This window comes from Chlamydotis macqueenii, chromosome 18 (genome assembly GCF_036417535.1).
Source record: "Chlamydotis macqueenii isolate bChlMac1 chromosome 18, bChlMac1.mat, whole genome shotgun sequence".
Lineage (NCBI taxonomy): Eukaryota > Metazoa > Chordata > Aves > Otidiformes > Otididae > Chlamydotis > Chlamydotis macqueenii.
In genome coordinates, this window is record NC_141573.1 from 9572320 (window position 1) to 9593117 (window position 20798).

Consider the following 20798-nt stretch of genomic DNA (forward strand, 5'->3'; position numbering starts at 1 on the left):
CTTCCCCAGAGGATGTTTCTCTCCGCACAGAGATGTATAGGATGCATGAGATGCCTGGAAATGCAAAGCCCTTCATTAGCAACCCGGCCTGACCTCGTCTCCGCAGCCTTCAGAGTATTTCCTCGTACAGGGCAGGCAGGTCTCTAATGCATTAAAACACCGGGGCTGTATCGTGCGGGCTGCGGACGCTCTCTGGTGCAGTGGCAGAGCCCTTTGAGGCCGGACGTGCTGTGTCCCTGCGCTGCCCGCCGGCCAGAGCCGTAAATCACAATGGGCGCCAGTGCGCTTATTGCATTCACTGCCTGTAATCCGATGAGTGCCTTTGCCTTTTCCGAAACAGACGCGACAGTCCTTTTTCCTTACGCTTTATTCCATCACTGAATAAAACTCAAAACTCTTGGAGAATAAAAAAAACAAACAAAAAAACCAAACCCTGAAACCGTGCAGGGGAAGCAGAGGGGACGTGTAACGGGATACAAGGAGATCTTTCATCCGTGTCGTGCTGTCAGTTGACTGCAGCCAGGTCACCAGCGACCAAACTGCCGCTCCCCGACGGCGCTGGGCGGCCCGGGTGACACGGGGGTGACGGAAGGGCAGCACCAGCCACGGGTGACGGGCAGCACCGGCCATGACCGCCGCTTTGGCCTCACCTCCCTCACCGGCAGCCCCTCTGCCCGCAGCCCCTTCCCGCCCAGAGGGAGCGGCTCCCCGGGACAGCCCACGGCCGGCCCGGACACGCGTGGGCACCCGGCCGCCGCCTGAGGGCGGGAGGAGCCCGCCGCCGCCCGCCGCCCGACACCGCCCCCTGCCGGCCGGGGCGCGGGCAGGCTGCGGTGCGCAGGCGCGGTTGCCATGGCGCCGCGTCCCCAGCGTGGGGCGATGATGGCGGCGGCGGAGGAGGGAGTGGGCGAGCTCGAGTTGCGGGCGGCCATCGGCTTCAACGGTAGTGCGGGGCGAGGGGGCACCGTGAGGCATGGCTGGGGGCTGTGGGGCACCGTGAGGGGCGGTTGTTGTGGGGCACGGGTTGCGTGTGGGCAGGTTGAGGGGAGGGCAGACCCCGCGGGGGGGCAGGTGTGGGAGCAGCGGGGTCCCTCCTGCCCACCTCGCCCCCTCCTCGGGTTCCTTGTGTCCGGGGGCAGCATCCCAAGAGACAGATCAAAGCTAAGAACAGGAAAAGTCAGGCTAAATTGGAGGATTATTGGGGTTCTTCTCCAGTTACCCACCTTACTAGAGTGAGGAGAGTTTAATTTCAAAATAAAACCAACTCAGGTTCTGCAAAACACTGTCATAAACAGCCCTGGGACTCAGGGATGGGGCCTAAGCATCAGGGCTTCTCCAGCCGACCGCCTTCTCAGGGAATTTGTGGCTTGGCAGCTATTTTGAGGCAGGTCATGGCAACACGGGCTGGCGGTGTGGCCTCCCTAAATCAGCAGGTGCCCCTGGAGACCCTCCTGCGCTGAAGGGCTTGGACCTCGGGGCCAGGTGAATCTCCTGGTAGCTGTAGGAAGCACAGCACGGTCCAAAACGTGGGAAGGTGACCCTTGAGTTTTACACAGGACTGTTCTCCTGAACAGCGTTGAGGGGAACTGGAAAGCTCTTGGTTTTGCTCTCCTTATGAGCCAAACCATGCGGAACAAGCGGTTTCCCCTTAGGGCGTGCGAGAAGCAAGGCCACGGGTGCGGAGGTGTTGGGGAGAGCTCAGCCTGCTCTGGGGACTGCAAGCTTCAGGCAGGGGAAGAGAATTTTCCTGCAGCCCCCCAGAACCGTTACCAGCCAGCAGATCTTTCACTCCTTTCTCTTGCAGGACATGTGCCCTGTGGCCTGATCTGCCACCCGGATAGGGAGCACCTTCTCTATCCCCTGGGATGTACGGTGGTTATTCAAGAGCCGGACAGTAAGAAACAGACTTTCTTGCACGGCCACACCAATAATGTCTCCTGCATTGTCTTGTCCAGGAACGGGGAGTACATTGCTTCTGGACAAGTCACTTTCATGGGCTTCAAGGTGGATACTGCTCTGTTTTTAACTGCGTAATGCTGACCAAAGTGTTGGAATTGGCTTGCTGGCAGTGGGAACACCTTTCATTTTTTTTTTCTTCTGTTGGAAAACAAATGCCTACAGTGCGAGGATGTTGCAGAGAATGGGAAATTGTGGCTACTCTGTTGCTGGATGTGCCCTAATGTTTTTGTAAAGTATTAAGCATGCCCCCTAGGATTGGTTTAACTGGATTGAGGGATTTCTTAGTTACGGTCCTTATTATCTGAAGTGTTGTGAGCATGTGGCTGCCTAAATCTCATTAGACATTAATTAATGCTGTTATATTTAAAGTGAGACCTGAGTTCCAGAGCTACTTAGCTTACTTCAAAAACCCTTGACAGGTACCTACCTGAATTTTTAGACCTCTAAAGTTCTTTATGGTTTAATTTTTGCCTATTTGAAAAGATCCCGAGACACCTGGAAGGAATCGAGTATTAGCGTTTTCAGTATTTTAAAATCTAAGTCAAATAATGTCTCAGGGTAAATTTTGATTCTGAAATGAAGTAGAGCTACTCAACCAGTAAGCTGGAGTAATGCTTCTTACAGCACCTAACCTGCAGCGTTTCTGTGTCAGTGGAGCCCTGGGCTGGATGGATGGAAGCTAACCCCAAGCAGGGCTCCTTCTGACACCTTTCCTGCCAGAGAAAGTTGTTATATCTACTCCTGCACATTATATCTAATGCTCTGGCTCTGACCCCTTCTGCTTTGCACCTCAGGCAGACATCATTCTGTGGGATTTCCAGAGAAAGGAGTTACTTGCTCGGCTGTCGCTCCATAAGGGTAGAGTTGAAGGACTAGCGTTTTCTCCAAACAGCCTCTATCTTGTGTCACTGGGAGGCCAGGATGATGGCAGGTAACCATTTCCACTCCTTGGCACACAATTTCTGACAAATTGTAGGGCATCAGAGTGCTCTTGGGGAGCACTCGCTCCTCCCTCCTCTGGCAGTCTGACTCTTTCCCCTGTTGATGTCTCTCCTGGATGGTCCAGCTCTGTCGGATGGGAAGCCGGGTGGGTACCGTGGACAGAGTGGGGAAAGATGGAGGGAGCAATTCCACACATTTGTGATAAGGCTTTTCTTGAGTAAAATCTCAAATTTCTTTTATTGCGTATCCTGGTGGGATCAGGCTGCAGGAAAATAGTTTTTGTCTTGCTTTTCTTTTAAAGTAATTTGTTTTTCAGTATTTAAAGCCCCTCCTTCTCCTGCAGCGTGGTTGTGTGGCACGTTGGTAAGAGAGAGGCTGTCTGCGGGAGCCCTGCCTCGGCACGCAGCGCGGGGAATACGACCGTTGTGGCATGCTCCAGCTGCAGAGACGAGATGTTTGTTACTGCTGGAAAGTAAGGTTTTATTCGGATGAAAAAAAATGAGGGGAACAACCCATGGACCAGTTTCCTTTTACAAAGAGGCTTTACCTAAATACAAGGAAATTTAAGCAACTGTGTGCTTGTGTTTGGGGTTTTTTTTTGCTCAAATGAACCCTTGAATATCCATCAGCTTGTCCCTTTAAGGCATTTCTGCTTGTTCTACACATAACAATATGTTTTCAAAGCAGCACACAGAGACCTGCATGCGTCACTTCTGTTCCTGATAGCAGGATTTTGGACTCAGCATTCCCCGTGCAGTGTTTAAAATATTTAGTTGCCAGTGTTTACACAAGAAGAGCAGTCAAAGAGTGGCTCTGAACAATGGTTAATTAATATAGGAACAATGATATCTCACAGGTCATTGGACCATCTCCTATCCTTACCAGATGTGATGTAATTGGTCACTGCTTTGTAACAAAAGTGGGTACAAAAAGTCACATTTTGCATGGATTTGAGACAGCTCCTGAATATCTAGCCTGACATTTCAACACGCTGAGGATCTGCACCTCCTTTTAAATCAGGGAAGGCTTTAGCTGCTCTTGGCTGCAGTTGCACTTACGAGTGCTGGTCTGTGCAATTTTAACCCTTTGTAACATGTAAGGGTGACTATGTGTAAAGATATTATATTGGCTCCTATGTTGTCAGTTAAACTATGCTAAGAAAGAGTTGAAATTGAATAGTCCCGGTCTTATTCTAGGAACGAAGATTCCCACACTGCATGTCTCTTTGGGAAATGAAGCGTCAAGGTTGTTACATACTCCTCCATAATAGTCGTATATGTTGTAGCTGAACCTTTAAGATTTTTTACTTACCCAGAAAAAGTTACCATAAGAGACAGCAGAGAAGACAGAGACTTCCTTCTGGCCTCTCTGATATTGTTCTTTTTCCTCTTTATTAACATTTCAGAATAATTTAGCCTTGTAAAGGCTTTTAAATTCATCTAGTAGTGAAAGAACTTGGACGTTTCTGCATATATGGATTTTATCCCACTATGTTCTTTTTTCTAGTGGGACCATTCGAGTCTGGGAACTAGATCTAGCAAACAGGAAAATCCGACCGGCTGAGTGCCTGACAGGGCAACTGAAAAGAGTGACCACGTGTGTGAAGGTAAGTTTCAGCCAAAGTGATTTGGCTAAACAGAGGAACTCTCAACAGACTAGAGAAAAACCACGAGCTTTTATGGTAATGCTAGAAATGCCAATTACAACTGCAGGATGGCAGTGAAGTTACGAGGTGTTGGCTCATGGCAGATGGTCTCCAACAGTTTCTTTATCCTGTGAAAAGTGTGTTTTGAATGCTTCTGAGGAGAAGCAGCATGTGTTTTAGTTGGAGGTTCTAGCACCTAGAGAATCCTACTTTTACTTCAAAATATTATCTAGATTTGGTTAGAAAATGTCTTGCATTCAGCAGTGTTAAGGATCTTTTGGATGTAGCAGGAGGAAAATATTGGCTGTATCCCCGCAGATTAAATCTTGGCCATACACTGAAGTAAAGCTGTTTATGCAGGCCGGTGCTAGGCTTGGGACAAGTGTCTCGCTCTCCGGACCACAATCTAGTTTTTTCATGCTTTCCTATAGATGGCAGATGATGATAATTATTTTTATGTTGGCACATCAAGTGGGGATGTCCTGAAGGTGAATACAAACAGCAAGATGATGACTGACTATGGGCCTGAGAAGGAGAAGTTTAGCTCGGTGAGTAGCACCTCTGTGACTTGAATTTTTCCCTTGTCCTCCTCTTTGTTCATAACTGGAAGTAGGGCAGCCTCCAGGAGAGCCATTACAGAGTTGATCTGAAGACTAACCATTTTTCTGTGCTGTTAGTTCATTGTAAGTGTCTCAGTCTTGATCCTGAAGTCTGAGACAGTTACCTTGGCTTTGTTCAGTTTTGTTTGGCTCAGAATTTGGGTTTTACTTGAACCTAATGTGTCATCCAACAGACTCTCTCTTATAGTAAGTCTGGTAAAAGTCATAAAACGTGAAAAATAAGAATAAAAATGGAGTAGTTCCTGAGTTGGGTTTTTTTAGGGATATATTAGCTGGAGTGAGGCAGAGGACATTCCTAGGAAGACTGGTAGAAGTGCTTATTTGAGAGCCTTTCCCACACTTACTGCTGTAAGGTTCTTTATTCACATCTTACAGATTTGTTAAATTGTCTGGGTTGAAATTTTCCAAGACCACTGTTTGCCACAGGAAGAGTGTTTTGGAAAAACTTGAAAACACTACAGTTGCTCTTAAAAAAAAAAAACAAACCAAAAAAACAACCAAAACCAAACAAGCAAAAAGCAAACCTCAACCACCTAGATTTTTCTGTGTTTTTCCCAACACCATCCCTCCCCCTTCCCTTCAGGAGGTCGTCCTTTTGAAATTCTGATTTTGCCACTAATGAGGCAGAGATCTTATTGAAAAAGATACTATAGCTAATATAATTAAAGATTTTATTATAGTGTATATGCACAATTGGGACAGAACAAGGTTGCACAGGGTACATTGATTCTATTGCTTTTTAACATCTGAGTGCTTGACTTCACAACCCCAAAGTTCTTTTAACTTACTTTTTTTTTTGTTTATAATTGGGACTTATGGGTCTTAGTATGCGTATCCTCAGACAGGAGTGTCTCCTGAATAAGGAGCTTTTGGCCTTTCATTGTACAAGAATTCTGCATGCAGGCAGCTGTGATGATAAACAATCAACACCAGCTAGTACACTTGTTTTCCATTTCCCTTTATTTGTTGGAGTCTTCTTGTAGCTTCTCCGTTTATACCCAGTGGAGGGAGTGATACCTAAGAAATTCAAACACTTCCCTTCTTGCATAGGGTTGAATGTGTTTTGCAATTCTGTTAGCAACCATGAAAACCAGTGAGCAGCAGGGGAAGCAACGCAGATGGAAGTACCGAATGTACTGTTAGGGATGCTGTGGGGAAGCTGTCCTGCAAAGAAGCAGATCTTGTTTGAGAGCAAACAGAAGACTAACAAGAACTGGAAGAAAAATTCAGCATTAAACGCAAAGAAAAAGCTTCTCTGGACTTTCTTCTCCAAACCTCCTGGACTTTGCTTATACCAACACGTGTACGTACAAACCATATATGTGCCCATTCAAAACACAATGTTTCTTGTGTTACAAATGCAGGCCCATAGCCACTGAGTTCTTTGAAATATATTTCAATGTTTATCTATTCCAGAAGGTTAGAGAAGTTATTACTCATTTGTAAGAAATTTAATTCCATGTACATATTAAGTGACAATATTTTTTTGTTTTCCTGTTAGAAATCGTAAGTGTGCTGAAGGTGCATTTGGGCTCTTGTGGGTATACTGGTACTGTACGCTGTTAGGATAATCTTCCAGCAGTCATCCTGCAGCGTTTTGCATCCACACAGGACCCATGCCCTGGCTGATCTCTGCTATCTCTTGTGCTGAGGTCTTGAAGATTGATTGTCACCTCCCCTTTTAAATGCTTGCATGCTTTGAGTCGTTCTACACCTGGCATTGCAAGTACCTTGCCTAGAGAACGTGGTCAGAACCATGCAACGTCCTGAACTCCCTTGCATTTGAAACAAAACTTCACAAAAACCATACTTCTGAGACCATTGCTAAAGAAGTGATCAAATCAGGTCACTAGCAGGATGCTGTGCAATTTGGGGGTGGAAAGAGAGCCTACAGCCTCTTAGAGAAAAGCTGAGGCTCAAAGCCAGACCACAGTCCAATCTGTGAGGGGTTTTGTCATAAGGTAAATCCATAGGAACTGCAGTTTGCAGCAGAGACCTTTGGAGCATCATGAGCTTCAGCTGCCATTGCTTCTGATAGTGAAAAGCTGAAATAAAGCAGGACATTTCACTATGCGAGAGACAAGGTGCTAGGGAGAAGAGAAGATCCAGAAGTAGATCTCATCACAGCTGTCTGCCAGCTTTGTGGGTGAGACCTGAGCTGGTAGGCATTAATCGGGCCAACTTCATTTTATTAGTGGTTCGGTTTATTGTTTGGTTTGCTATTTTTTTTTGGAATGGCAGCTGCTTAAGATATACAACAGGTCATCTGGGGAGAAGGGAGACAAAAGGAGACATTCACATTGGATGGAAATAACAGGTAGTCTCTCCAAATAGCTCCTTTACCTTGTTGCTTAAAACAGACATTTCTGTTCAAAGCTAGGCTTCTCAATGAGACGCGTGCTCAATCCTGTCACCCCTTCTCTTGCTTTCTTCCCCTCTGCTCTCTTCCCTCACTCTTACCAATGCAGTTTCCATAAACCTAAAATGGGAAATTCATCAGGGCAATTGTTGCAGTCAGTGAGGAGGTGCTGGTACGTTTTTATCTCCAGCTACTGTCAGATCCACTTTTGTACTTCCCAGTTCTCCCTTCCTAGCTCCGTACTGTGATTCCCTTTCCACCCACCCACTGCATATCTCTGCATACAAATAATTCCTTGTCACTAGACTGTCAACCAGTCCTTGCTGAACACACATAGGATCTAATGTTTTATGACAGTAATTTCCAGTTGTAGCCTTCATACCAGAAGACGTCTTTTGCAGACTTTTCAAGTCAAACCTACAGCATTCATCACACCAAAAGTATTTGCGTCTTGTTTCTACACAATGTGGTGCATCATATCACTAACCCTGGAAGTGTTGATTTTTCTATTTTTCCCCTTGCAGAGCTGTGTGTATTTCACAAGACATCTTTTGTATCTTTCTTGAAAATGTACCATGTATTAGTACTTGCAACAAGAATTCTCGCCTCTCTAGCTGTGCAAAGCAGAGCTGCCGTATGGCTTGTTTCAGAAGTTAGCCATGCCCTTGCAAGATGGGCATGACTGCTCCAAAGCTCGGCTTTTGGGACATGCCCTGCCTTTCCTAACCGGGCATTTCCCCTGGTCCCTGGCAGGGAGGTTGGCGTACAGCCTCCAGTGGTGGAACTGTCCCAGCCTCCCTCCTCGTGGAACCGTTTTCGTCACTTTATTGTAATTGCATCTGAAAAGATGCATATTCATGAACAAATACTATCCTGTCTCTCCAAAACCTTATTCACCAGTCGCACCGAGGAATTATAAGCCAGTGGCATACCATGAAACTCTACATCTGGAATCCACAGCCACCCCACGATGAGTACGTCTTTGAAGAAAGAGTTTAGATAATGCTTGGGTGAGGAGATGGTGTTTATTGGAAATAAGTTACGTCAACCTTAAAGGAACTTTGCCTTTAGATATATAAAATGTGTTTATTATATAGACGTGATCTGAAGATTTCTCTGGTTTTGTTTTGAAGAGGAGTGGCAGAATAGTTCACTGGTATGGTGAGGGAGCTTGTTTTCCATCTACGTGGAACTACGTTTAAGTGCATTTCTGTAAGATGTAAAGATACTGGAATAAACAACAAAATTAGTTTTTATCCCCATCGCAGGCTTGAGGCGCTATAAGGCACCCATTCATATGCAAAGTGAGATATACGATTGCAAATGCATTTTCAGAAATAGTTGGAGTTATTTGCATTGTAAACAAAAAAAAAAATTAAAGGAGATGCACTGGAAGAGTTCATAGAAGAAGAACTTTGCAACAGATCTGAATGGGACAAAGAGCAAGCATCCCTGCAGGGAAGGGAATGGCAGGCTGGCTTTTTGCTGGTATTTTTATTTATAATCATACTTCAAAGCAGTGGTTTCTTTTTGTCAGAAGTAAATAATGAATGGTGATATTTTTAACCTCCTACATTAGACTCCATTTCATCTGAAAGAGGACTGGCAGTATATAAAACGGAGTGTTCATCACATCATTAACGTGAACGGCTGGACTCCATGAATACCAAGTGCGACTTGTAAAGCTATCTGTGTACTCGTGGTGATTCAAAGAACAAACTGGACAAGGAAGAAGCACGATTGTTAAGTTAAGGTTGAAATCAAACTCTGATGATTTTAAGAGCCTGGCAATGAATCCTGGCCACTTTAACGGGTTTTTTTTTCTGTCCTAATAATACCTGCTTCCCTCTCAAATCAAAGAACTGAAGAGGATACCTCAGAAAAATCAAAGGAGTCTTGGCAGTGCTGCAAAAACTCTCATTTATTAGCAAGTAGCAGGGAGCTGTAATCAGATAAACCATGTAGTTATAGATTTGATTCCTAATGCAGCCACCTGCCATAGTGCTAAACCCAAAGGGCGTTGGAGGTGGAAGTCTTTTACAGGAAAAACCACAAAATAGTAGATCAAAAGAAAGTTGATGGGCCTGCGATAACAGGAGACTCGCAAAATGCTGCTGACGTGTAGGAAATTTTTAAAAACATTGTTCAGAATCAGTTCTGCTTGTGGATCGTATTTCTAATTAAAAAGAATCCCTTTGTTCTCATGCTTTTGCTAAGAATATTTGCATGAAACCTGGCTTTCTGCCTGGTAGTGTTGTGATAATACGGCATAAAATCCTCTCTGGAGGTTGTGTTTTTCACAGTGATCAGTCCTGATACTACAGGAGACTGTGAATATGCTACTGGTGGAGGCAGACTAATGAAGAAATCCAGCGTGGATAAATTACAAATCAGGAAATTTTTTTTCTTTTTTTTTTTTTTTTTTTCCGCAATCCAGATTTATTTCATCTTGAAGCTGATGCGTGGGTAGGTGTAAGGCTGCCTGGATTGCCAGCGCTGGAATGTGCTGGGGTTGTTTTGTTTTTTTATCCCTTCAAAAATTAAAAGCAAGACTTTAAAAACAATCAATTGCTTCTATTCGGTTGGATAATTGAACCAAAGTAATTTTTCCAAATTCATCAGACCTTGTCTGTGGCTTTTGCAGCATCCTTTCTGGACCTAAATAGTTTAAAGTCTATTTTGTTTTCTCTTTTTTCTTTACTTCTGCTCTCACCTTGCTTCAGTCCTTTCCACACTGAAAATCAACACTTTCTAGCTTTTTTTCTTTTAAACACTCTAAGAGTGTTTAGTCCTGGAAATATACTGGGGTTAGGCCAGATCAATGCTTGATAAGAACAGCAATGCTGGGTGGTGCTGCTTAGATGTCAAACTTTGTCATAAAGTGCTGACATCTGTATTTGTTCAAAAATCACAAGGCAAAGGCATGACAGTTATTTCTTTCTAAAGAATAAATTCAGAATCATTCTGCATTATTCTATTGTTATTCTTTGAGAATTCACTTCTTCAGGCTTTCACAATGCTAACTGCTATAGATGTTGTTGTGTTTCATTTTGGTTTGGTTTGTTTGTTTGTTTTTTTCCAGAAAAAAAAAACTCCAGCAAACAGAAGTTGTTGTTTTCACATAATGGCTCTATGAGCTCAGGCTTAAAGGAAAAAAAAAAAATGACAATATTGTGAAACTGCTGGTGCTATCACACCAGTTGGCAATACTGCTTATTAACCTAGGTAGCGGCAAATGTTGCTGGAGTCTGTACTGGAACTTAAAATGTCAAGCGCGACAGCCTCCTCACAAGCGGCGGCGAACCTGGAGCTGCAGCCAGCTGGCCTGTCTGCTTTGGAGCAACGGACGGGGCTGAGTTTCTGCTCTTGCGGTGAGAGTGGAAGTGCCTCTTGTACACGCTCGCTTCGTGACAGAGCTGAGTTTTCAGTCCAAGCTTTGACAGCATAAAGCTCCTTTATTTCCTTTCCATTTCACTCGTGATAATGTTCCCCCAGGCTAGTAGGGATATTCTTCTGAGGAAGAATATCAGGATTTAACCCCACAGAAGTCGTTTCAGGCCTCTTGCAGCCTATTTTGGAGTCTTTCAGATTTTCAAGAATTAATCTGTTGTCTGGTATACAGAGGAGTAATATTGCTTCACAGGCAGCAGAACTGAAGCGGAGACTGTCTTTTCTTATACGTGAAATGTTGTGGCAAGGCTCAGGACTGGTTTTGTTTGCTTTCCTTTACTGTAGCCTGGTACTTTATCCACGGAAAGCGATTTCTCCTTTTTCTGATGGCTGACCTCCTGTTGATCTACTCATCTTAGTAAATAGCAGAAAGCAACTAATTTCCAAAGCTTCTTTGTGACAAACGTGTTTTATTACTAATAGGTGGGAGATGGGATTGCATCTTTCAGCCAGGGAGAGAGGCCTGGGACACAGAGGATCTATCCTAAAAGCAGCTGTAGGAAAGGATGCTTAGGCTGAGCTTTGTCCTCTCTCGTTTTCGTGTCTGATAGATGAGGAACGAGTGGAAGGAAAAGGCGAGGCCCTAATACAAAATGTGTGTATTGCTTGCTGGGATGAGGTGAGGGTATGTAGGCTCAGACGTGGTCCCAGCTGCTCTGAAGGATCCATGATGATGCTATTTACTTGCTCCTCATACTGTCATAGTTCATATATACATGCAATTAGCAACTCTTTTCTCCCTCTAGAGAGTCACTCTTTAGCCTAGGTCAGTCAAAGAATACTGATAAAGCCGTATTTGAGTGGCACAAGCACCGCTATCAGCAGCACGATAGAGACTCCGTTGTGCTATTCAGCATGGCCGCAGTGATAAAGAGCCTCTGCTTCCATCCAATTGTGTTTTAATCCTGTTTTCTCCTAGGGAGTCACAGCTTTGCTTTTGCTGAAGACAAGAGATTTAGTAGTCGGCACCGGAGGAGGGATTGTAGCACTCTGTAAAGGCTCGAACTACAAAGTAATGAAGTGAGTTTGTAGATGGGGGAATCAGGAGGGTAGAAGCGACGGTTCCCTCAGAGGGTCACAGCATAAGAGCTAATCATTTCTACATAAAGGCACAATCCAAATAAATCTCAGTTTTTCAGTCCTGCAGACAAAATAAATGGTATGCTTCCAGTGTAATGAAGTTGAAGCAGACTGAAAATTACTGCATGTGTTTGCACAGAAGTGAATTGCCCTACTCATTGTTCATTTTAAATGACCATTGTTTCCTTTTAGGCAGCAGGAGTCAGATCCTAAATTGCTGCAAAGTGAGACAGGTCTGTTGAAGTCAGGAAAATTATGCTTATTTATGCCAGCTGAGGAACAGTAGCATTTGCCAGCTAAAAAAGGGTTTATTGGAGGACATGGGATTGTAAAGGAAGGCTCTGCTAATTTTAAAGGCACGTGTGGAAGCGCTGGAGTGCATGCAAGGCTTTTTTTCTGCATGCAAAATAGAAAGCTGCAGGCATAATTTCCCCATGCGTGATTTGAAAATCGGGCTCGCAGCTCTTCATTTTGCATTGCTTGAGTAGCCAACTTAAGCATACAGCTCTGCAAGCTTAGCTTTGTACAACTGAAACTATTCCCAGAAGATCTAAACTGTCTGGAAATAGTCTTGAATATGGGATATTTAAGTGCGCTTGGGTAAGGATATCAACAAAGATGCTGTTACCTTGGGCTCTGGTCCAGAAAATAAAGTCTCCAAAGCGCTGCCTTTGCGAGCCCTGGCAGAGTAGCAGGTGGGACAGGCAAATCCATCTGAAGCATTAACATGTGACTGGGAATGAAATGCTAGCCCTGACCACGTCGTTGCGTATCACAGCCTAGCATGGAGCTTTTTGGGGAAGCAGGGAAAGTCAAGGCTCTATCAAGCCAGGGGAAAAGGGAAGCTGGAAAATAAGTCCCTCGAGGTCAACATCAGGCCAAACACCTGCTTTCTCTTAACAGGAAAATTCAAGTTCAAGGTGCTGTCACTTCCCTGACATGTAGGGGTCAGGGTCACCAGTTCTTTGTGGGGACAAATGAGTGCCAGATGTATCGAATTAACTACACCGCGTTTAAAGAGGAGCTGATTGCCACCTGTCATAACGAAGCTGTCCGGGACATTGTTTTTCCTTTGTGAGTATAACTGGCTGGGATGCTTTTGGCTGGCAAAGAAATTCGAGTAAGTAGCCAGTAAGGTCAGGGTACCTGTGTGAACACCTTTTAACCAACGGAAACCCAAAGCCTGTTAACATCCTAACAGGATGATTTCCACAGGGAATGCTGTCACCTACCAGTGAAATGCAAGGGTGTCGGTGAGCGGCTGCTTGAAAGCAGAAGGCAGCATTTCTTCCTGCACTACAGCTGCAACGAAAATATCAAACAGCAGCACAGAAAAAGTCCTACTGACAAAGACTTCTAAAAATGGAATGAGGGAAAAACCTTAACTGCGTGGCAGAGCAATTATAGCACATTTTTTCACCCTCTCCCACAATCTGGAACGGCCAGCGAGTTGATGTTTACAGATACATTTGGTGTGTTGACACAGCCCGAAGCAGCAAGTCCTTCAGCTGATCAATCTTCTCTCTGAGATTCTGCAGTGATGATCTGATAATCACGTTGAGCTGAAGGGAAAGAAAGAGTTTTTTTTTTTTTTTCTCCAGTCTGAGTTATATTTGCACAAAATTTAATGCCACTACATGGAGGTAACAATATATTTAAATTCAGCTCTACTGGCGTGAAGGACTCTGTTCTAAACCAAGAAAGCCTGCCTCACAGCCTCAAAGGGAACGACACAGTTAACTGGTTTGGACTGCTTACAAAATAATGAGATAAATAGCACCAGTTTCGCAAACACAATCCTAATGCATTAATGCTGTTTAATATGGAGAGCTTTCTTTCAAGTCTTTATAAACACACTCCTTTATATGGGCAAAATATTTCAGCACATTTTAATATTTTCCAGTTAGTTTTCCAGTTTTTCCCCTCTGATCTTTAACACAAATACAGGCGCCAGCTTCTTCTGCCATCAGGTTTCTTCCCCAGCTCCCAGGATTACAGGGAAGGTTCAGACGTTCCCTCCACTGGACTCCTGCAGACTGTAAATTAAAGATCCCAAAGAAATTCAGATTTCCTCCACTTCCCATCTCAGCAGCACCTATGACTCCAGACCCTTTCTCACAACGGATCTGCCCAGGATTCAGATGCGTCTGTTCTTACTAAAAACGCAGTTAAGTCATTCACATTCTTCCCAAGCAAGCCCGAGGTTTGCAGGAATCCTCCTCCTCCTCTCTCCCCACCCTTCCCAAGTTAGGCTGACATTATCCTCTGGGTTTTTTCTCCTAAGTTTATTTCTTTTCATTCCAGTTATGTAGAACATACTAGGAAAAAAACTGTAACTGCAATTAACTATGCAAGTCATCCTAATTAAGACTTTATGTGCTTCTTGTTTGCAAGATACTAGCCCCACTGCGGGTTACAATGGTTAGCAACCTCAGATGCTCTCCGGGATGAACTAGTAACAGAGAAGGAATATCTGCTTTGACTCTCATTCCTGCGTTCTTGAAGACACAGAGGCACCAGCCAGAAACCAACATCTCACTACTGCAACCACGCTGAGGCAGTCTTGAGAGCGTGCAGCCGAACAGAGGTGCAAAACCCACCTTCAGACCCACAGCCGGCAAACACTACGGCAACATTCCCGACGTCAGGGTACAAACGCTTTCAGGAAAGTTCAAGCCACTGCACACCCTCTAGCTCTGCAACTAGGTAATAAAAGGCCTTTTCATGTCACACGTACTTTCCTGCACTCACATGCAGGTGGAGAACGCTGCATTTAATCGGCCCAGAGCAGCAAAGTAACATCCAGGTATACAGGTCTAAGAAAGTCATCTAATGCACAGACATCCTCTGCTACTCTGGCCAGAAATTGCAGTGCTGTAACAAAAGACTTCACTTCCATTAAAGAAAAAAAAAAAAAAAAAAGAAAAAAGAAAAAAGAAGCCAATGAAGTTTGAAGATCAGCTCAATAGAGCAGAGTTCACAGATGGTAAGTGCTGGCTTGAAATCTTTCCCTACAGGGTTTGTTTTGGTTTTTTTTTTTCCATTTTAAATCTTGTGCTCTATTTTTTGCTCAGCAATAAGCAATAAGTTTTTTCAGCCATGCTAATGGCAAAATACTATAAAAATAAAAACTTGTTTACATTCTCCCCACCAGGCAAATATTGTACAAAGACTTTTTCTCCGTTAAAACATGCAGGAGTCACAGAATATATGACTGCTCAGCCGCGGATTTCTCAACATGCATTTCTGTTATGAAAACAATCCTCTTACTGTTGGAAACTTGTTTATAGTAGAATCAAACACTGCCAAATATTCATCTTTAACTGTTAATGGATTAAAGGGAAACTGCGCTTGGAAAACACGGGGCATGGAACAAATGATTTTATGAAGAAATAAGTCAGCCGTGTAATGTTTCCATAAAACACAGCGTAGGAGAGTTACAGAACAAGACGCGCTTCAAACAACACCAATACAACGTTTTGTTGGGGTTTTTTGGAACACGTCACTGATTGCAATGATGCAAACAGAGAACTTTGTCCTCTATAAATACAGATGGATTAAACGGCAATCTTTATTTATCAGTCTTTTATTGCTTAAGCACACATCCATACAATTTCTAATACTTCATCATCTTGAAAGCAAGGAGTTTAACCACCACCTTTAAACACTCCTCTCAACACTACAGCCTGAGAAAATATTTCTCTCAAATCCCACTTATTTGGGCATTCTGAAGCCTCATGCCAAATCTGAGTCATCCATTAAAAAGCACTGACTATTGTACAAAGCCTACGCAGATTTTCTCCAACATTTCTTCAAAGGAAATATTTCAGAAATGACATTTTATTTTAAAAAGCAATCAGCAAAGAGATGGGCAAAGAAGATTCAGTGATCACACTGCTGCTATAAAGAGGGGCACAGCCTACAAAATAAATAATTCAGCGTGGTTCTAATTATGTAAATTATTACAAAAGACTAACTCAAGGGCTCGCACATATTTTCATCTTAACGCAGTCAAGAGAGAAGCTAACGGCTCGATCTCTAGGCTGTGCGATCAAGCAGGCTCCTAAGCTTCCTGAAGGAAAGGACGAGGCTTTTAGCCCTAAAGAAAGCCGCCCTCTGAGAATCTTTTTATTTTATTTTTTAAACAAGAACTGTGAAAAGGTGGAGAACATGATATTCCTGGGTAAGCTCTAACTTTTGCTTCTCATTCATATTTAACTCTGGTCTTATATTTTGTTAGAAATGTAGCTACAAAAAGCCACAAAATTCATATTTCATCTGATCTACAGCCGCTGCAGAAAGGAAGCCAGCCAGTCTTGTGGGGAAGAAAATATCTATTCAATATTTACACAGAAAGGAGCACACAGAAGCTGACATGCATCTCAACATCTCTTAGGCTCAAGCTCTCCGAAAACAGTTCTGTTTCTGGCAGCGACAGCCCTGAGCAGTCAGCAGCACGTGCTCAACGCTCCCCCAGCTTCTCCTTTTCTCTTTTTGTAAAATCAGCATTATTGCACGCTTAAAAAATTCATTACTGTTAAATGCATTACTATTGTTGTGACACTGAAAAAGCTGCTGTGAATTTAGAAACTGTATTCCTGTTTTCTTTACAGAAATCCTAAAGAACGTACGGTTAACGTTATGCTCCAGCCATTCATTTTTTACAATGCGAGTTGTAGAACACTGGCCCAGGTTGCCCGGAGAGGCGGTGGATGCCCCATCCCTGGAAACATTCCAGGCCAGGTTGGCCGGGGCTCTGAGCAACCTGATCTGGTTGGAGATGTCCCTGCTCCTTGGCAGGGGGGTTGGACTGGGTGGGCTTTGAAGGTTCCTTCCCACCCTAATCATTCTGGGATTCTATGATTAACCGTGAACTCTGAGCAGACGCCCAGCTGGCAGCGCGGACGGCCGGACACGGCCCCGTCCCTGCACCGAGGCAGGCGCTGGAGCCTCACCCCCTCCCAGCACCCTCCCAGGCAGCACCCCCTTCCCTCTGCAGCCGGAGAGGCAGGAAACTCAGGACTCACAGGTTCCTAGACACATCTGCCTCCTGCAAATTTAATGCTTAACCAGCACTTGGAACGGCTTTTAGCTAGAGATAAAACACCCACGCTCACAAACCGCGGAGCTGTGGGCAGGAGTACCTTGGCTGAACTCTCCCCGTTCCTTTGGTACCGGTTACGCTCCTGGATTTTCTCGGCGGTCTCCTGGGCGATCTGGCAGGCGGCATCGTACAGCAGGAGCCTGCGGGGGAGAGGCGGCAGCTGAGCCCCCGCCGCGGCCCGGCGGCCTCCCCTCCCGACCCCCCTTACCGCGGGGCGGCTGCCACCGCGCGTGCGCACGCCAGCAGCACACGCTGCTTTTTACATTCACCTAAAAGCAGCTTTTCTGGGGGGAAAATAAGCACTCTGCACGGAGAGGGGATGCCCTGCACGGCTGCCGGGGCCGCAGAGGCTGCCGTTCAGCGGCACCGGCCCCGCAGGCTGCCGGGCACGGGGAGGCCCGGGCCCGGCTCGCAGCGGCCAAGCACCCCCGGGATGGGTCCGGGAGGCCCACAGGGGTGGGGGGTGGGAGGGCAGCGGCAGCACGCCCAGCCCGGGGGGAGCCGCGCCCGGAGGCGGCCCGGTACTCACCAGGGGTCCGGAGCCATCGCCGCCGCCCGGAAGAAGCCAGCGCTTCCGGCTCGGGTCAGGTGACGATGGCGGCCGCCGAAGCCCAAACCCCGCCGGCTGCGCAGTGGGGGCCCGGCCCTAGCAGGGCAGCGGGCGCCGGCATGGCCCCGCCGGGCTGCCCCCAGCGCTGCTGGGTGGGGCCGCTGCCCGCCCCGAGCTGCCCGCCCGGCTGAGGCACCGGCTTCGGCTGCCCACGCCGCGGGCTGAGGCCGAGGCAGGCCAGGTAGAGCCCTGACAAGTGTTGGGCAACTGGAGTCCCACGTCCCCAGCCATCTCCCTAGGCTGTGTTTCCATGGCTTTGCATTTTGCAGCCGGAGCCCCCTTGGAAACCTGTTCAGTCTCTTGGGGCACTACGGGGACCCCAGAGGATTCAATGCTTTTCCTAAAGCCCGGGGAGGATTTGAGATTTTTGCAGCATGCACTAGGGAAGGGCAAAGGCCCCTGCGTCTGGCTGGGCCCTCGCAGGCCTCCAGCCTTTGCTGCTGAGGAAGAAGGAAATCCTTCATATTTTCAATTTTGCGTGTCGGCAGAGAGCTGTGAACTCAGCAGCAGCTCCTCAGGGCACTGACGGTCCCTTGCACTGCAGCGTGCACCCCGCTCGGGTGCCTTGGTGCCATTGGGGCACCTGTGTATTGCACTTGCAGTAACAATAGTGTGATCTGGTTTAAAATGTACAGCTATAAGCATGGCAGCAGTGGAACCTTCAACCTAAACAATGCCAAGGCAGCTTCGGAACAGTGGGTTAGAGAATAACAGGGACAGAGATAACCAGGAGGCAGAGAAAGCGTGGGGACACGGCTGACGTCCCCCAGGCCTGGGTATCCTCACACCCTCGGGGACCTGGAAATGGCAGAAAGATGCTTGGGTCAGGAGCAAAACTGCATCCAAGCCTGCTGCTTCTTCCTGGTTTTCCAGGAGCCCTTTTTCGTCGTCCAGAAAAACACAAAATACACAGGAAGATGCAAAGATCCAGCCCAATGGAAGGAGCAGCTGCTCAGTGCTTAGGCAATTTTCTCGGCCTCTGTAATTCTGTGAAATAACAGCTCCAAGTGTCAGAGCAGTTTATTTCTGAGTGGTGAAGTCTGCAGGGACCAGACAAGTGCTGAGAAGTGTGAATCAATACTCTGCATCCCAGCAGTGTTATCTTTGTGTTACTGCACACCAGGATCTGCTACAGCAGTTCACAAGTTAAGAAAGGAGTGGAGTCTTTTATGGAAAAAGTTGCCTTTTTGTTTTTTTCAGGGTTTTTGCACCAGTGTTAAATACCAGCCTCACAGAAGAGGATGAGCAGCCTCTGCACCTAAAGCCCTAGCAGGACTAAGCCCTGAGATGCTCCGTCCAGCACCGTGTGGGACGGATGTGTCTTGGTGCTGTGCCCTCCCAGAGGGCTCTACACCCCGGTTAGCACCTCTCTGCAGCACACCCACACTCCTTCCTCCCTTTCTCCTTCCTCCTTTCCTCCTTCTTCCCTCTTTCCTTCCCTCCCTCCTCCCCTCCCCACCGCCACATGAACCCAAGGCCCAGCAGCAAGTCGCCCTGTCACTTTCCCACCCTGGGCTGCAGCTCCTGATATTCAAGGGTCACCCCCCTTGGGCAGGGCTGCTCCAGCCCCACAGCTCCCCATGGCCTTTTCCCCCTGGCCTCTCCCTTTCCCTCCCTTTAGGGCAGCTGCCATTTCCCTTCTCCAAATCCCAAGCCCTGTCCCCTGTCCCTGCCCATCTCCAAATGACAGTTGCTGCCTCCCCCTGCCTACGCCGATGTCCCTGTCCCCCTTGTCCCTGACAGCGGCCATGGCCAGGCTGCTGAGAAGCTCCCATGACGCTGGACGGTGTTGACACTGTCAACATTTTGGCTGCAAAGGTCTCCGCAGGCGCGAGCCCTCGCTTTTGCTCCGTCCCAACCCAAAGAGCCTTTCCCACACCCAGGGTTTGGCCTCTCCTCTTTTTTTTGGGGTGCAATTGATGACACAAATCAATGCAGATAGGAACATCGGTACGGGTGCCCGAAAAGCAGCGGCAAGGCGCTGACAGCGATGTTTTATTGCCCTCATAACATGGGGCTGCTACCGCAGTGCTGTGGCGTGCCACGATAACGACTGCATCCTTGTCAGGTTATTTATGGACAGCTGCAAGATCTCTTGTGCACCCGATGAGCGCTCAGACCCGCGGCAAAGCCCCTTGGTTGCGTCTGGGGTGGCTTTCGAGTGAGGAGCAAGGGGATGGGGCTGCGGTGGAGAGGCTGAGACCAATGCTCTCAAGACGGGCGCTCGGGAACGTGAAGCTGTGGCCAAGGAGGACCCACGTGCCAGAAGCGTCCTGGGCACGCAGCGTAGCAACGTGGGGTGGCTCAGGGAGCCCCGCTGGCCCTGGCAGCCCCTGGTGCAGGCTCCGTCCCTGGGGTGACAGCTCGTCTCACCAGCCCTCTTTGCACATCCGAATTGGGCTGGCTCCTCTCGCAGGCAGTTAGCATGAAACATTCATGGCCTTCAGCTGCATGGCTCGTCCAGAGCTGGCGTAGCCTCTACATATTTGATTTTTTCACTATTAAAAAGGCATGAAGCCATGATCCATTTTACACCATCCCTAATTCACTTCCATCTCCTGTCTCGGAGCAGGGCGTCTTCCGGGGAGCAGGCAGGCGGATGAGGGGGCTACGGGACATTTCAGGGTTGCTTCGGTGTGGCAGGGAAAGGCATCTGCTGCCCTAAAAAAAGCAAATGAGGAGAAGGAGGCTGACAAGGTCCTGAGGAAAGGCAGCAGGACCTGCTGCTGTAAGAGCCTGGGCAAAAGGGTTTAGCCTGGGCAAAAGGGTTTGAGTTGGAGGGGGAATAAACCACTTCAGCACTGGGAATGGGAATGGCGTGCGGACCTGCGGATGCGGCATGTGGAGCAGAGCCATCCATCGAGCGCGTAGACAGGTTCTGGGGCCAGAGCAGGCGCCTCCCGCTGTGAAACAGCCCCTCGCGTCCCACCCACCAACCCTTCACTGACACAGCCCCTTGTCCCCGCTTCCTCAGGCTCCCAGCTTTCCAGGAGCAAAGGGAGGAGAGCACAGCCATGCCGCTGCCATCA

General features: G+C 47.0%; 1 protein-coding gene and 1 long non-coding RNA gene across 2 annotated transcripts; one reads left to right on the plus strand and one right to left on the minus strand.

Annotated features, from left to right (window-relative positions):
* Nucleotides 1-879: 879 nt before the first annotated feature.
* Nucleotides 880-13133, plus strand: LOC147598496 (cilia- and flagella-associated protein 52-like). The gene is made up of 8 exons (XM_086762648.1): nt 880-943; nt 1805-2004; nt 2754-2890; nt 3245-3373; nt 4408-4507; nt 4978-5094; nt 11895-11995; nt 12959-13133. The coding sequence occupies exons 1-8, from the start codon at nt 880-882 to the stop codon at nt 13131-13133; spliced, it is 1023 nt and encodes a 340-aa protein (XP_086618774.1).
* A 327-nt stretch (nt 13134-13460) lies between these two features.
* LOC147598497 (uncharacterized) lies at nt 13461-17809 on the minus strand. The gene is made up of 3 exons (XR_015260574.1): nt 17689-17809; nt 17200-17299; nt 13461-13617 (listed from the first exon to the last, which is right to left on the minus strand). It is a non-coding gene; the product is annotated as an uncharacterized LOC147598497 (long non-coding RNA).
* Between the last annotated feature and the right edge of the window lie 2989 nt (nt 17810-20798).

Bases quoted from the DNA above. Each gene is read 5' to 3' on its own strand.
- LOC147598496 (XM_086762648.1), top strand. From the start codon at position 880: ATGATGGCGGCGGCGGAGGAGGGAGTGGGCGAGCTCGAGTTGCGGGCG. The intron at 2,891-3,244 runs GTAACCATTTCC...CTTCTCCTGCAG, and splicing joins GGAGGCCAGGATGATGGCAG to CGTGGTTGTGTGGCACGTTG. The intron at 5,095-11,894 runs GTGAGTAGCACC...GTTTTCTCCTAG, and splicing joins AGAAGGAGAAGTTTAGCTCG to GGAGTCACAGCTTTGCTTTT.